This window comes from Leptinotarsa decemlineata, unplaced genomic scaffold (genome assembly GCF_025532065.1).
Source record: "Leptinotarsa decemlineata unplaced genomic scaffold, Ldec_3_MD MMD2_tig00026307_RagTag_RagTag, whole genome shotgun sequence".
NCBI classification, from domain to species: Eukaryota; Metazoa; Arthropoda; class Insecta; order Coleoptera; family Chrysomelidae; genus Leptinotarsa; species Leptinotarsa decemlineata.
In genome coordinates, this window is record NW_027412681.1 from 10,997,677 (window position 1) to 11,015,110 (window position 17,434).

A 17,434-nucleotide genomic window follows, 5' to 3' on the forward strand; every position below is an offset into this window, starting at 1 on the left:
CCCTATGGGCTCATCTTTGAGTCCCATTTTGGCAAATATTTTCATAGACACACTAGAAAATACCCGTCTCCTTAATAACCCTCGTTCTCAGAAACATATTGTGTTTTGGTTCAGATATGTTGATGACGTACTGGTTGGTTTTGATAGTTCAAACAGACAAATTAATCAATTTTTGAACTTTCTCAATAGTCTGCATAACAAAATAAAATTCACAGTAGAAATCGAACAAAACAAGGAGCTCAAATCAATTAAATTTGAATATTTCAAGAGTCAATAATGGTTTTCAATTCAATATCTACCGGAAAAACACATTCACAGACTTTACAATTCCCTTTGTCTCTTTCAGTCCACTCTCACATAAGTTATCCGCGTTTAGGTAGGTCAATGGTACACAGAGCTTTCGCGATCCCTTTACCTGAAAAGAATTTCCAAGATGAACTGAAAATAATTAAGCAAATTGCAGTAAACAATCAGGTTCCAGTTACAAGTAATTTATACCCAAACTGCAGAGAACACAATATATGCAAGTATAGTAGCATCAACTACTCAGGTAAACTTTCAGAAAATATTCAAAATTTCTTTTCTAAATACAAAATAACAACAGCTTTCATAAGTAATAATAATTTAGGCAGAACTCTGTGTAATGCAAAACCCAAACGAGATTGAATAAAAATATCAGGTATATATAGAATCGAGTGTGGCAAATGGTCTGCAGTATGTACAGGCCAAACCGATAGAAATTTTGACGTTAGGGTCTGTGAACACGTCTTTTTGGACAAAAAATCTACAATGTATGAACATTTTCAAGAATCAAAACACAAGATGAGTAAAGATAACCTCAAAATCCTACACTTATGTGATAAAGGGAAAAAATAAAAATTGTTGGAAGCCATGGAAATTAACAAATCATTTAAAAACATGGAATATACACCCCTAAACAAGCAAATCGATTTGTGTAGGTCTTCACTTTTGAATTTATGAGTTTAACAACCCCTATTATCTTCAGTGTTGACTTTTATAGTTAGCACCCTGGTTCGGATAACTACCTGTACTTCTATCTCATCTAAAAACTCCCGATATAACCGAGTTTTCAAATTTCACATTTTAATTTTATACTCAATAGTGGGATAAACCCGAAACCGGTCGTATGAATAAAATCAAGTGGTGAAAATTAGACAAAAGTGTTTTTATCCATTACATTCATAATCGCAGCCATAGGAATTTCATTTAAATAGAGAAGAACAAATTTTTAGGCGCGGGGCGTGACTACCGGTAACTGCGCAGCAAGCACGGTGCTGCGCAGGGAGCACTGCCTCAACAGCAGTCAATTGCATACAAGTTGCTGAACTAACGACTGTGTATACACTACTTATCTTTATAAAAGGTTTTTATTGTAGTTAATTTTTTCCTTCCTTTCATTGCAAGATTCCCACAGTTTTCCCGAAAAAATATCTCTCCGAAAAATATTTCTTTTTGAATTCAAATGAATTTTCCATCACTGTGAATATCTAATATTATGAATGTGTATAAGTATTGTCATCCAGATAAGATTAAAAAATGTTTCTTCATTGACAAATTGGCAATACTACGAAAGAAATAAGTGCTTCGTCTTGTAGTGTTATCTAAAATCGTGTTGATGGGGTTATAAGATAATTGTTTTGTCCTGAATCTTCAAAGTATACCATTGAGGATGACATCGATCTATGTAAGTGACACACTTTATATCAATACTATTTCATATATCACATTTTGTCGCGTACGTATGAATGATATGTGTTTCAACTCCATAACTAATGTTTGCAGTACAATCTGAATAGAAAAAAAATATTTTTTAAAAGTTCAATATTCATATAAAAGTAGTTGTTTCAAGAGGATTTTTTCCTTTCGTGTAATTCAGTGTTCATATGAAAGTAGTTGTTTTGAAAGGGTCTTTTTGTTCCAGTTTGGTTCCAGTTCTGTAGATGCACTAGATACCTTCATTTATAGTTTTTAATTCAGTAATTTTTTTGGAAGTTACCCAAATTTTTTGTTTATTGATGAGAAATAAAATGCCAAAAAATGATTTCCCAAAAACTGATCCCTCCTAAAAATATTTCCTTTTCAATTTAATATGTGTGATTGATGACTTGTTTACTTTATGGTAATTGATTATCACTTAAATGAAATGAATAAAAAACACTTTTGTCTAAATACCACTGGTAGATTTTATTTATATGACCGGTTTCGGGTTTGACCCCATTATCAAGTATAAAACTGAAATCTGAAGTTAGTTTGAAATATCGTTTATATCAGACTTTCCAGGTATGCTGCAAGGACAGATATTTGAGAGACAGGTAGTTGGGTGAGGAGACCTACATAAATCGAGTTGCTCGTTTAGGGGTATATGTTTCTGGTTTTTAATTGATTTGTTAATTTCCATGGCCTCCCAACAAATTCATTTTTCTCCCTTTATTACATATGTGTCGCCGAACGACATTCGTCATCTCTCTTTCACTGCAAGGCATCAAGTTGAAAGCAGTGCTCAAAAATAAAGCATTCGTGATTTAACACCAGACAACGCTGTTTTGCACGAATGGCTGTTGAGGACAATTGTGTCCAGCAATGCATTAGTGATTCACACAAGGCATTTGTGGTTTAGAATAGCAACAATTTAGTTATTCTGAAATGAACAAGTTTCTTGTCAGTGGAGATAATTGATAGTTCATCATTAAAACGATATGCGAGTTTGAAAAGCCATAAGAACTGATTTTCAAATTACTTCAAAAAGAGTGCTCTTTATCTTCAAACAATTCACTGCACGAATTCTGACATTCGAACAATAGAGCTATGGCATTGTAAGCATCTTCATCCTTCTCTTCTTCGATGCAACACCATAGAATTGACAACCTGTGCAAATCACGAATCTGCTCATGAAGTATCACATTGGAAAAACTATTTTTTGTATAATTCAATGTTTATATGAATTGTTAACCTAAATTCTGCACACTAGGGCTAAAACACACATTTACGTACTTGCCATAATAAGAATATTAAATACAATTTATTATTGTGTGTAGGCTTTCACTGCCAGTGGCAAACAGATTGTCCAATGTTCTCGGGTTTATTAACCCAGGTCTGTAGATTTTTATACCTGAAGTTTCATCTGCTACTGTAGCAGACATTATCATAGGCGATGCGGCAATGGACGAAGTCATGTATGATGTGCAACCCGGAAACATTTAACAAGTTAATATTGCTTCAAATCTAAAATTGTTTTTGATCTTATCTATGAATTTTCTCAACAACCTAGAACTTATACATTGTAGAATGGTTTGGTGTACTAGTAACTAAGAAGCTACTGTGTAGAGAAATGCGTCTTGAATAAAATTTATTGTGAAAATTCTATAAATATTATCATGGATAGTGTTGATAATTTTCATCTAGTAATGGGTCAGCAGAGTATTCATAACAACTTCTACAATTACAAAATGATATTTATTATCAGCAGAAGTGAAACTCCGTGAGATCAAATCAAAAGCGGTTCCAAACAGTATTGGATACACTGTACAATTTCATGATTACTATTGAAAAAGCTCAACTGCAATTATTGAATCATCTAGTAACATCTTTTAGCTTGTCATTTCTCATAGTTCACATACATTTTTCAATGCTCAACACAAACAACTATAACAATTTTAAGTACAAATTCTTGATACAAACAACGTTATGATATGTACTGAAAGTACAAGCAGAATTGGGGAAAATGTAATCTTATTTCCTGATCCACATTGAGAGTGATCAATTTTCTTTATATCAGTGTTCTTGATATTATACTTCAAAATCGTCTTATCTATTTCTGTGTTCATATCCTTGTTCTGATCCTTCATCAGGACAAATAGATAATCTGGAAAAAAAATTCATTTCAATTAATTTGAACTGACTCAAAATTTTAATTTCATGCTATTGAACTCTGTTGTTTGAAAAAGAGGAAATTAATGATTTTTCATTTTTTTTTCAAAAACTAAATCTTCTTAGTATTCATTGTGCTCAATTAAAATTATTGCAGAACGTAGAGGTAAACAAACCGTAATTTTGAAAGTCTTGAAATGAAAGGAAACATTAACATCTGCTATTTTTCATAATCCAGAATGTATTTAAACCATAAGTCAGAAACTGAAAGATCTTTACAGGTTAAAAAACAATCTTCCATATGTGGGAGTCTTTAACAAAACCATTTTGATAATATCAGCAAAAAAAAATTTTTCCAAATAGAATTATCAAATCAGGCAATCGTTCCAAGATAATTTGGGAAATTGTATCTGATGTAACAAACAAGTAATGTTTAAACATACAGAAAAATTTAATAACCAAGTGAGACAGTAGTTGCTAATTCGTTCAATTATTGTTTCATGGATTCTTCTAAAGATAGAAATAAAAAAAATATATAAATAAAGTCAGTTGAGTAATAAGGTTATGGATTATCAAAATTTTATGAGCTAAACTCCAAGAGACTCTTCTTTGTACAGAGAGAAAGAATTTTGTAATTTTGTTCAACTAAAACTTCAGGTTTCTGATGATGCACATATGTTTGTATTGAAGAATTAGGTATTAATGAGGCCGTTGCTTCATTTGGTGAATTTATCTTTTGTCACTGGCGTATTTCAAAACTCACCGAAAATAGGAAAGATCATTACCATATGTATATTACCTGTTTTCGAGTACTCATTTTTTAAGAAACTATTGTTATGAATTGAAGGGGTTACATTTTTTAGGAGTGATTAATTTTTGGGAAACTGAGTAGAGAAAAGTATCTTCTGTATAATTCAGTGTTCATATAGAAGTATTTGTTTCGAAAGAATTTTTTCTTTCGTATAATTCAATGTTTATATGAAAGTAGCTGTTTCAGGAGGACTTTCTTTCAGTTTGTGTCTGAAAGTTACTTCTTTGCATGATCTACACATCCATGTATAAAGTTACTTCCTTCCTTTCTTTGGAAGACTCCCTCATCCTTCTTTTTTTTTGTATCAAGATGGAGTAGTAGAAAGCCAAGAACTTTCTTTCCCACTATTGTTATATTGTGACAGTCATACAATTTTCGCAGCAAGTCAATACATATTCCCAAACAAAAAATCCTGTGGTAATATTCTGTAATCTTAGCAGGGCATTCGACTGTGTTAATCATACCATTCTCACATATACACTTTTCAGATATGGTATATGATGTATAATACACGAGATAACTGATTAGCTCAATTTTAGACAACAATATATAGAAATAAATGGATATGCCTGTGATAATATCAACATAAATCTAAGGAATCCACAAGGGTCAATCCTAGGCCCCAATGTATAGCTCTTGTATGTTGATGAAGTGGATTAAGCGGCCACAATTTTATCGATAACCATTTATACAGATGCTACATTGATGATGGTCACAGTTGGTTCAGATGCAGATGATACATCTATTATTGTCTCATGTAGTTCAAATTCGATCTTGAAAATGAAATATGAAGTTTTTCAAGAAACCAATAGGTCTTGAGTGCAGTTTCACAATAATCGGAAAGACCTGGATGTCTTCATTGATCAATATTCACAATGACAGATCATTATGAGTTGTTGATAAAAAAAATGTATATCATATCAAATTAGAATTCTGAGGCAAGTATTGAACAGTGATCAACTTCTGATATTGTATTGGGCACTGGTTGACTTGAGGTTAAGATGTGGTGTATATTTTCGGGGACTTTCTTCAGGTCGAGCTGACGTTTCAATAGCTCATAGCTCTACAAGACCAACGGCGGGCTTACATTATTTTCCAGGTGGAGTGAGATCTTCTGTTTGGGTCTCTCACTGTGAAGGTAGGAGACCCAACCAGATGAAGTGAAGAGTAACATTTTGTGTCAGTAACAAATTGTGATTGAAAACTTCAACAAACATTGGATTTTTAAAGAGTTCACAAATCATTTTAATTTTTTAAACAATATCATTACGTAAAATCAACATTTATAAAATCTTTCCACACAACTCACAAGCTTTCAAAATCACACTTTTTGCTACACATTTCACATGATTTGAGCAGGAAGAACAAAAATGCATGATTGGGAAATTTGTATGCTTTATTCTTTAAATTTTTTTTATTTAATGGGGTGGAGGGCTGACATATGAGAAACGACATTGAATAAGTTTCATTTGGTAGTACTTGCACTATGCAATGCAATATTTACATTAGCGATATTCACCTGGGACATAGTATCATCGCATCAAGTACTAAAGTTACAAGTAGTAAAAGCATTAGTTCGAGTTGCCATACTAACGATTTATTATTTGCGACTTCACTACCTGATTCAATTATGCTATATCGCAAGTGAATACCTCGTTCAAGTTATGAATCTTAAATTAGCACATCATTCATATTTGATCTGTCATTTTTCATTATTTCAGCCCTTGGACAATTCTATTTTTGGTGGACAAAATTGTTGAATGTGACGCTCTTTCCTGGCACATAGTGGAATTCAAACAAGTTCCAACAGTTTAAATTTACTGAAAATGCATTCTCTTTCAGCATCAGTTATAGAAGACCGAATGCTTTCTATACATTCGGAAATATATCTTGCCAACCTTTTATGTTGATAAGTTAAAGAACAGTTTTACTATCGGTAATAATGACTTCATACTGAAAAGTTTTTCAACCAGTTCAAAGCCAGGTAGATTACATTTGTAACCATTGATCAAAGTGTTTTGCAACTCTAGGTTTTTTTTCAATTCAGTTTTCCTATGAATTTCCTTGATGTTGTATAGAAATGACAAAGATTTGTTGAAATCTGGTAGCTTTTTGAATATCAATTATGTTAATATTACGATAAAAAATGTTCATTTTAAAGTTACTTTCTTGGTCTGTCACTGTCTCACCTATATTTTTGTACTCAAACAAAACTGTTTTTCATTAATAACACTTTTTACCCGTACGGTTACCCAAAGCACTAAAAAAAAGCGAATGTTGTTGGTTTATTTTATTTAATGTGCTCGAAAAAATTGTAGCAACAATTCTCGGCTGCAAGAGATACATTTCTGGAAACAGTAAATATTTATGTGTATGGTTCATGATTTCGATCGCAACACCTTAGGGCCGCCATTGAACAAAACAATTTTGCATTGACTACAGAATATGTGTCTATGTATTTATATAAAAATGACAATGAACATATCCTTTCCGTTAAAAAAAACGATATTTTCTCTTCATTCGCGAAGGAATTGGAACATTTTCTGAACATACTGTGGGTTTACTTAGAGAACGTCTGAAAGAATTACTTTTTAGTAATTTTTAGTGTGTGTTCAGAACATTGTTATTGTTGTAAATCATTCCCGAAAGGAAATAACGCCGGCCGCCACTGGGTAACCATAAACCAAACGTGACATAGCTAAGAGTGCCCAATGTTCCCTGCCGCTCAAGAAGCAGCGAGAATCATGCTACCGATGTCGATGGAACTTCGGTAGAAATTGTACTATGTTCGATTACGATATTTAATTGCTGGCGGCGGGCATATCGAGACAGTCAAGTTGACGTTACAGTGCGGTACGCGAAGTGATCTAGTAAGGCGATAGACATTCAAATAATAGTTGAAATTTTAGTTGAAGAGTTTGTTGTATTTCAAGTGAAATAAAGTTAAGTTTGATTATTCAGTGTAGTCAATTATTGGTGAACTCACGGGGAAAAACGTAACATTATTGTTCAAGTATTGCTTACAAAGAGAAGTATCAATCAACGTGTTCAATACACAATCCAAATAATATTGCACTGCCAAAACTGAAACGGATATCTAACTTTCAAGACAAACACTAAACAAGTCATCTAACTTATTTGAGTTATAAGTCTATTATTAAGTCTATCGGATAAATCACCAATATATAGATTGTGAATGTTAGTATATCTTAAGAAAAATTATAACAATATCGCATGATGTATTTATTGCTTGCCAACATAACGAGTTCATTCCATTGAAACAAAGAAAAAATATTATATTAAAAGATGAACCATGGTGATATAAAACAGGTCTTTCAAAATTTTCAAATATTTGCAAAACAATAAGGACTGGATCTGATAATTATTTCCAAACAAACTTTTCTAATTAAAATTCTTCGAATAATCTACTACCTATAGTTTTGAGATGCATTGAAAAATATTTTCATTAAAAAATGTTGCACTTACCCGAAACAGGTCCAACCTTCCACACAATTAAAGAATTATAATCTGAATACTGGCTAATATTAAAGTAGAATTCGTGATAGTTATTCATTACGAATGAACCATTGTTAGTTAGTTGTATGGCATAGCTAGCATTTCCTGGTTCTTCTTGGTAATTGCGAATCATAGTTATGATACATTCTTTGTCAGCACATGTTATATTGTAGGTTAAACACGAAAGGTTGAAGAACATGTTTGCTTTTTTATATCCATTCCAAGAGCCATTGATCTGAAAAAGATCATTTCATTTCTAGTCCTATATTAAAATACGTTAGGTTAAGTGTTTCATGATGAAATTATAATCAATAGAGCAAACTGCAACTCAAACCGTTCGATCTAGACTGATAGATCAATTCCTCGACTAGGACAAATAATAATATTCATTTCCCAAGCAATAATAACAAAACATCGCTGCATATTTTATATCCCAATTTTGAATCAAAAAGCACTCCCAGATCTTTTGCTTCTGTAAATCTAACCTAACTGATATCACAGCTCATGATTGAACTGGTTTTTTATTGTGATACTTCAAATTGCTATTCAGTCATTTAATTATTTGGGAGAGATAACCTCTTATGGAACCTAAAGCAGTTGTTAAAATACCATAAACAATTGTACAGGAACAGAAAATGGGTTGATAATAAACAAAGAATGCTGAAAAATATACCAAGAAACACACACGTAGAAAGTTAAAATAGTAGTAAGGCAAAGAAACTGAAAAATGAGATCAATTTTAATGAAGGATGAGATTAATTTCATGTATAGCGATAGGCGGTTGTATTGACAGATAGTCGAGGGGGGCCTATATACATACATATAGTAGATTCAAGATAACAGGCTAACCCAAGCTTGGTTCGCTTGATGCAAAGTAATAGTTAGTTATTGCTTTGTTGGCAAAGGAAATATTCATAGTCACTCTTGTCCAGAACTCGGTAACAAACGACAAAGGGTCTGTTTAGCGACGGTCTTTCACGCTTTTAAAAAAATCCTCCTACAAGATAGTTTCTGAGGAAGCAAAAGCGATGACATCTTCCCTTACGAAGACAACATCTATAGAATCGACATAAAATTCAATCCATTAATATCAAGGATAAATGAGGCTCCGGAAGGGGGTACGATGCAAAGCCCAGCTTCGACATCGACATCTGCACGGGATTCGTCCTGTTTTTCACTGCGGTATCACTGAAAGGCAATGCATTTGAGGTTGATCCTAGCACTACTGATAAGACTATGGCGGGTTGAAACAGCGCTGTCTTGAAATCTTAGTTGTGATGGAGTTTGTTCGTCGATAATTTCTAATATAATAATTTCGAACAGGAGCTGAAGCGGATCAGTTTGTAATGATTCAAGTACTCAATGATGAACATGAAATAAGTCGAAATAACAATATGAACACATTTAAAAAAATCCTTGTTGTTTAGAAAAATATTGAACAAAGTAGGATGTTCATAATATAGAAAAAAATGTAGTTTCCAAATTTGAATATCCTTGTTCATTTTCATCTATTTTCGTGAGTAGTTCCTAATAATGATTTTGCAGATTTTTAAACTATTTTCTTTATTGTTGTTACCTTTGAAAGGTCACTCAATAGAGGTGGCCAATCGCGGAAATTCGGAGATGATACAGCAACGCAACAATAAAAAAAAAGAATTACGACAAACCATTTCATCTTTCTGACACTTTCTGCAAACTGACAGATCTCGATAGATCCACTAAACTCGAAAACTGATTAATTGTTATCTTTGTGAATGTTATCTACCGTTTTTATGCCGATAATTCTATTATCTGCGATCGTGTTTTTATTTCAACTATATTCAAATTGAATAATCTAAATTATGAACCAGTAAAATTAGTTTTTTAACTGAAAAAAATGATTACGTTGCCCGAAACTTTTCGAATTCACGGCTCCCTTCTGTTTTTTAAGGTTATCGCGGCGCCAGAACGTAAAGACTTACACTAGCTATATATTTAATTAATAAAAGTAGGTTGGTGGGTGTCTGAACGAATTGCATTTTGCAATTACCGATATTATCATATTATCAGAGGATTTTTATTAATAGGTACCGACGTATTACCTTTACAATCAGTTATTTATATTGTAAAACGTTGTACCTTGAGACTCACATGTGGCCCACGGCGCCCAGTAAAGGTTCCACGGCGCCCCAGGGCGCCACGGCGCACACTTTGAGAAACACTGCCCTACGGGGTGAACACAAGGGTGTACGGTGCAGACCAGTCGCCGTATACCTAAAATCTGTTGGTAGATCACCTAATCCCGCACCTACACGGGTTAGAGGCGCGAGTCTTCATTTGTGGTAGAGATGCTCGCAAGAGCCCTCATCGGGTACTAATAACACGTTGGAAATGGAACTTTCCTAGCATGAGTACTAGGGAGAGGTGGATGTCTGCTCGCGGCTCTGGCTAGCGAGTTTTCACCTCTATCAGCGTTGCCCTCTTAGAGGCTAGGGCTTCGCTAGCGGGTAGAGGGAACGAGTCTCGTAAGTCCATTCGTGAGTGCATGAGCCCCTTTTTTGGGACACGGGGAGTGTTCCGAACGTACATGGTGTCGAGATCTGCAGTTCACCTAATAGGCTCTAGTATCCGAGTCTAGCCTTTTGGGCAGCAAGGCAGACGTTCGAGGTGTCGGACCCGGGTAGGTTCTCGACCTACCATTTCCTGAGACGGAGGTCTCATACGGTACGGTATGGTCAGCAGGGGCAGGTTCTTGTAGGACCAAATGAAAAATCTTCTCTTTTTAAAAATTTTGTATTCGCAATTATTTGTCCTAATTTGAGACTTCTTCGTTATCCTTTTGAATAATATTTTGCTCCCCGATTGAATAGAATATTTAGGTGATCATTTCAGGTATACATGTTACAAGTGATTTTTGGTACTTGACCTGTTAAGCTAGCAGTATAGTATATACGAAGTCAATTCGAAATAGTTACTGGACGTCGGCAGTTTTTTTGTATGGCATGGTCAGCGGGGTATTTTTATTTCAAAATAAATTTATATGGCGTTTCGATTTCCAACATAGTCAAAAATATATCCAATGAAGATATCAAAAAGATATTTCTGCTCTATATCTTATTTAAAATTACCAAAAAAGCGCAGAATTTGGTTCGGCCAGTTTTACAGTCAAGCTCTCCGAACACATGGTTTTTTATTGAATGAAAATATACACGTGGAAAATCGGTGATAGCTGGGACTCGGAGCCTAGGTTACCATTCTATTTTTCATATACTTGAACAATATCTAATAGTAATTATTTATGAATTCGTTAGGAGTTTCGATGACTATCTAAGGTGGTCTCTATTGACATTCTGTTTTCTTATTGCATTGGCGTTTTTCGACTTTGGAATACGATTGTGGGTGAAACCCACATAGAGACAAAAAAATATTGATGTTATATTTAGTTTTCTGTGTTTTTTCACTTGTTGTGGTAATGAATATTACTGGAGTTTTTTCTCAATACCAAACCTTTATTTTAAGTGATCATCTTCAAGAGAAAGGTCAAACCAAACAGTTTAGTTCGATCTTCCTCCTGAAGATGATCACTTGGTGATCGAAACACGTGTCGATGTGTTAAAATAACGGTTTGGTGTTGGGAAAAACTCTAGTAATATTGTTGAATACACTTGGTATATGAACTGACTTCAATTTTTTAATGAGTAATATATAAAGTACATAACAAGATATTCCTGCATATATTGCTTATATTTAGTATATTTTCATTAAATATTCCATTTTCATTACTTCTCAAAGGACCAAAGCTTTCGCAGCTTATATCTCCTTCAGATTTGTTTTATTCGTTTCTGTCTCTGCAGATCCAATATTCTAAGTAGGCGAACTTTTTATCGTTGGGTTTTTATGAGAATATTTGCATACGAGTGGTCGTATTTTTTTGTTGAAAAGATTTTTGTGTACGATTATTTGCTATATGGTAGAATAAGAAAGGGGCTGATATCGATTTTATATAGGACTTGTTTCGAGTTGAATTTCATTGACGAAGTTACAGAAAGTTAAATTTGTTGTTTTTTTATGGACCTGGGCCGATACTTGATGAAAATCCGTATCGTGATCAAGTAATACTTTATTGTGAGATTTTCCCTGAACAGTTTACAAAATGGCAACACTTGTTTCACATATAATAGCTTCCTTAAGCGTGATCATTGATCATACTAACAGAAATATACCTAATTAGATAGATTAGGAGTATGTTGCGAACGACTATGCCGTATTATATTTTAAAGAAAAATGTTTAAAACTCAATTCTTTCATAATGCTCAGAAATCAATAAATTTAAAAATTCACAAAATTTACCAATGACCAAAAAGTCTTGAATATTCTTTATTGAATATTTTTTCAATGTGAGCATTGGTAATGAGTTGATAGGTAGGTAGATATATTTACAAGAGATATATAGATATACAAGAATATGTTTTAGCTTGGCGTTTTTTGAATAAACTATATAATAATAATCAATAGGTTACATCTCAAAGAGTTTTCGATAAAAGTTCTCCGGTTTTGCAGTTAAACGCGGTGGGGCGGCGGACTTCATTTTTTACTAGTTATAATTATGTATTATTCTAATTCTATACTATGTATATTTTAAATTTTTTGGATAAGAAAATCATTTTCATGTATAAAATCAATTAATTTTCACCTAGGAGGATTACGACAGGTGGCCAACAATACCATTTGTATTATGAGATTTTTATTCGTGTTATCTTCTGGTGTTTACTTTTTGATCATTATCTAGAATGAATAAAGTTCTGAATCATTATGATCTGGAATGTAGTTTGTAATGAAAATCGATATCGCTAGATGAAAAATCCTGCGGGAAACACATCTTTCGCACAGACACCGCTCTTGGAGAGCCTTAAGGACTTTCCTGCAGTGCTTTTGTTTTTGTCCTTAAAACATCATACATCATTATCTGGATGGGAGTACCTTCATAACTTTATTTACTTGGAAAAATACGAGCGCTATATTTGTTTTGTTGAAATTGATACAATTTATGAAATTATGAAACAACAGCGACAAAAATTAATTGGCGCTCCGGAACGACTTGATTAATTCCAGTGGCGCATTTGCTTTTTTAGCTGCAGGAAAACCCGGAAAAACCTGCAGCACCACATCTGAAGATTTTGATCTGCCAATGTCCTCTCTTTCATAGATTAAAATCTAGGGTGTATCCAGAGGCTCCAATAAATTCAAGATATTGCCAGAATATTTAGTGAAACGACTATCGTCAAACTTAAACCAGTCCGTTTCGTTTTTGACCATTGCGTATAATGACCAGATTCAACGGCAGAACCACAGTGGACAATGACTGCTAGATTGAAGTGTTCATCTAGGTCGAACCTTCGTAAGAGTTTGGTGCTTCTGTCAGAGGAGTCATGTTTGAAGATCATCAGTGTTACTATTAGATTGACTGGTACCTCAGCTATACTTTTTGTCTTAGTAAGTTGAAAGAAAAAACTTCAAGTGGGCTTTCTGGAAGTACGTTAACTCTTCACATTTATATCTGTGAAATATTCCCACCCAATGGAAACAATTTTTGCTTTGTTTTCCTTTTTCCTTTGTTGAATGGTACACTATGCAATGGAAACGAATAATCGGCGAGAAAAGAAAAGAAAGCGATCTTCTTACCCTCAACAATTCCTCTCAGACCAGTCATCGACTCCAGAGAGTTTTTGTCATTCACAATTCACTTGCAATTAAAGGTAAAGCTCCCTCTTTCGTGGAGACTTCGAATTACTGGGCGGAGGAAGCTATCTAAAAGGATGATCTGGGAACCATGTATTCACTAGAACTTCGTATATGGAATTACAGTTTTCAGGTGAGGGGCTATTTTTTACACGATGAACTGTAAATTGTTGGTCAAAACAATTATATACATGGAATGCTTCGAAATGGTGGCCATTGAAAAATTTCAGAATTTGTTTAGATATGTTGATGATTCTTTCATTTTATGGAACCGTGGATATACAGTACTGAACACTTCAGTGTTATGAGACAGCATAGAATTCACGTTGAAGAAGTAACTTCAAAATGAATTGATTGTTATTCCTGGCTATGACAATGAGAAGGACCGACAAGTGAGGAAAGACGTATCTGTCTACTCATATGGGATATTATTTGATTTATCAATTCAACCGGTATCAATGTACTTAGAGAGGAATCAATTATACCTCAATTGATCATTCATTTCAATCTCTTCAACACCTAATAACGTCTCTACCAACAACGGTGTCGCATCAAGACGCGTCTTACAACTGGTATTATCCCTTAATCCTGGTGGAGAGGATAAAAATAATTGGATCTAACTACAGCATTAGAGCCTGGTTCATATACAGGTACACGGTCCCTGACAATCTCAAAATAAGATCTCAATTGATGGTGCATTTCAATTTCTGCAACACCAAATACTGTGTCGCCTGTTGCCTGTTGGAGAAGATGAAAAGAATTGGATCTAAGTACAATCCGTAACTGCCTCACAAAAATAACCAACCAAACGTCAAAAAACGAGTTTCAGAATTATTGTGTTTACTGGATATCATATGATTGGGCCAACTTCCCGTGAAAAATTCTCTGACGATCCCGAAAACAATAAGGAGGCTCTATTGTATCATCTGAAAGACGAAACACTGTTCAAAGAAGCTGCTTACACACTGAATGGGTCTGGCCAGCGTGAACTTTCGAAACGTGTGGAAACATTAATTTAGGCGGCGAAGTGCGTTTCCTTGCATTGAACCAAAAAAACCAAATTACTAGAAAACAGAGAGAAAGAAGCGAGCCTTAATAGAGTGCACCTGTTAGATTGTTGCTACATAGGGTGCTTCTTTCCAGTTTTGAGCTTTGTTCTTGTCGAAGTGGAGGTACTACTAGTTGAAAAATCTTTATTGTCGATTGATTTCAGCAAGGTCTCCTTGCTGGAAAAATGAGAAACTTCTGCAGTAATTTCATCAGTGAGAAAATTTGCATAATGGTCTATTAGCTCTAATTCAAAGTTCTCGTTATTAGCCGGGGAAATAGTTGTTTTCAGGCAGTTATTTACCAGATCCTACGGTGTAGGAACGTCGCGTCGGGAGGGATGAATGTTTTGAAATTTCATTTCGAAATATTTATTTTCTTGATCAGATTTTGATTCATGTAGGTACTTGATCAATTTGTACCTGTCCATCGATAGCTGATGAGTAACCGCTGTCAGTTCTGTTGAAACACACCCGAAAGGAGATTGAACTATCTTATAGGAACATACGCTTCACATTTTTCCCTGCACTTTCTTTGAATTAGACAATCAAGTAAAATATGTATTGGTGTCAGTCTGGACTCTCACATTTGATGGATTGAAAATCTTATCTTCTGCTACTTGGGAATCGTGTGATTTAGCCATTTCTTCCAAGTCCCCGGAAAACACTCCAGAGTGGATTCGATTCGTTATGAAAAAGGATCTATTGTGTTTTCCCCAGTGTTCGACCGAAAGTTCGGTTTTGGTTGTGTTTCGGCAAAAAAACGAGTTTCGGTTTCGGCGGCGAACCTGCCGAAACTACGACCGAAACCAAAACTGCATTCGGGAGTTCTCGCGCTGTGATCGGTTATGATCGGTTATATTGAATTTCATACATACGATGAAGACATTTTGCCGCGTCCACGTGCCTAATCATGTCGTGACTTACTTTGTGATTTACTTTGTTTATTACATAAATATTAGGTACCTATTGTGATGTTAGGTAACAACTTAAATAGGTAATTTTATGTTTAATATTTTTGAAAAACCATTAATAATATCCAAAAGAAGAATCTACACCTATTCAAATAAACACCTCACCTATTTTAAGTATTTTCAAGGTGCAATTAATATTTTTTCTTAAATAAGGGGTGTTATGTTGATTTGTTGATTATCAATAAGTAACCATATCGAAGACTGCATAACGTTGTGATTTAAAGACTGACTGATAATAATAACGTTTTCTTTATTTTTCCCACAAAACATAATCCTTGTAGGATGTTTGTTTGAAAAAGGTAAATAATGTTTTTTGGTGAAATGTTAAAATTGTTGAAAATACTAAAAATTGCTGGAGTGAAATATTAGGATGAGTTAGTTGAAACATATATAATGTCAAAAGTAGAAAAGAAAAATGAACACAAATGTCTTCGGGGGATAACCGGCTTATTCCTGATACTTGAGACTATTTATAGGTCATTTGGGAGCTTACATCTACCTTCTCCCATCTCTTCTTGATTTTCAGGTTCGTGTACCCTAAACTGTTCTTCCGTTTAATTGGAGGTTTCCATATTTTGCCTATCTCCACAATAGCCGGGCTGAATAAGTCGCTGGTCAACAATATGAAATTTCTTTTAAATCAGAGGGCCTTCTCATAGATGATCTCAGCTTCGGCGTGCAAGATTTCACGTTAATAAATCCAAACATGCTGCGCAATTCCCGATTTGTTAGTTTCTCGTCGCTGTTTATTTTTCTTGTCGTCATCAATACTGTCCCTCAACGGCCTCTTTGTTTCACCAATGTAAGATTTGCCGCACTCACTTCTGGTAAAGCTACTACTGATGGTGTTATTGAATTGTATTTAAACCCAATTCTTATCATGCTCTCCGACAATTCTCTGACGTAAGGAAGGGATAAGGGATGGTGGTCTTTCTTACTTGCGGGACTCTTGTCTTCTAGCCAAAGGAGCTAGGCCATAGCAGAAAAGATCTTCGGTAGAATGGTCATCCTGCTGGTGGAACAAACGAATATACTTTAGAAACATTCTTCGTTGCATACCATTGTGAACAGCAAGAGTGCATGGCCAAGTGTTAGCACTTCTACAGTAAACATCACTACAAACGGGCGGTTTTTACTGTTAACTGTGAAAGGGAATAGATGAATATGTTTTCATTGATTTTTCAGCTAAAATTTCACGGCTTACACCTTGTAGCGATCCCAATTAGCGATAACGAATACGAATCACCTATTTTATGCCTCGTCTGCGTGAAATAGCGCTGTTCTGGTTAATTTAAATTCAGATTCGCTACCGTCGGCCCAAGACTTTACATGATTACACCGAATTATCTAAATATCTGTATTTCTTACGGCCCAATTTCTAGAGTTGTTTTGCCAAATTAGTAGCTTTCGTTGGGGTTTCACCCCTCCGGTTGATAAGTAACTGATTAATTTCAGTTTTACAAGTTAGATCAAAGTTGAAT

General features: G+C 34.5%; 2 protein-coding genes across 6 annotated transcripts in view; one reads left to right on the top strand and one right to left on the bottom strand.

Annotated features, from left to right (window-relative positions):
- The window catches only part of LOC111508655 (hypoxia-inducible factor 1-alpha), a 268,802-nt gene that overhangs the window by 117,057 nt on the left and 134,311 nt on the right, over positions 1-17,434 (top strand). The window lies entirely within an intron of this gene.
- Positions 3,351-9,952, bottom strand: LOC111508656 (uncharacterized). 2 transcript variants are annotated; one of them, XM_023164236.2, is made up of 3 exons: positions 9,883-9,952; positions 8,186-8,450; positions 3,351-3,883 (listed from the first exon to the last, which is right to left on the bottom strand). In XM_023164236.2, the coding sequence occupies exons 1-3, from the start codon at positions 9,883-9,885 to the stop codon at positions 3,675-3,677; spliced, it is 477 nt and encodes a 158-aa protein (XP_023020004.2). In that variant the 5' UTR covers positions 9,886-9,952; the 3' UTR covers positions 3,351-3,674. The 2 variants fall into 2 exon arrangements, with proteins under 2 accessions (XP_023020004.2, XP_023020002.1); XM_023164234.2 differs by having other exon boundaries at positions 9,792-9,933.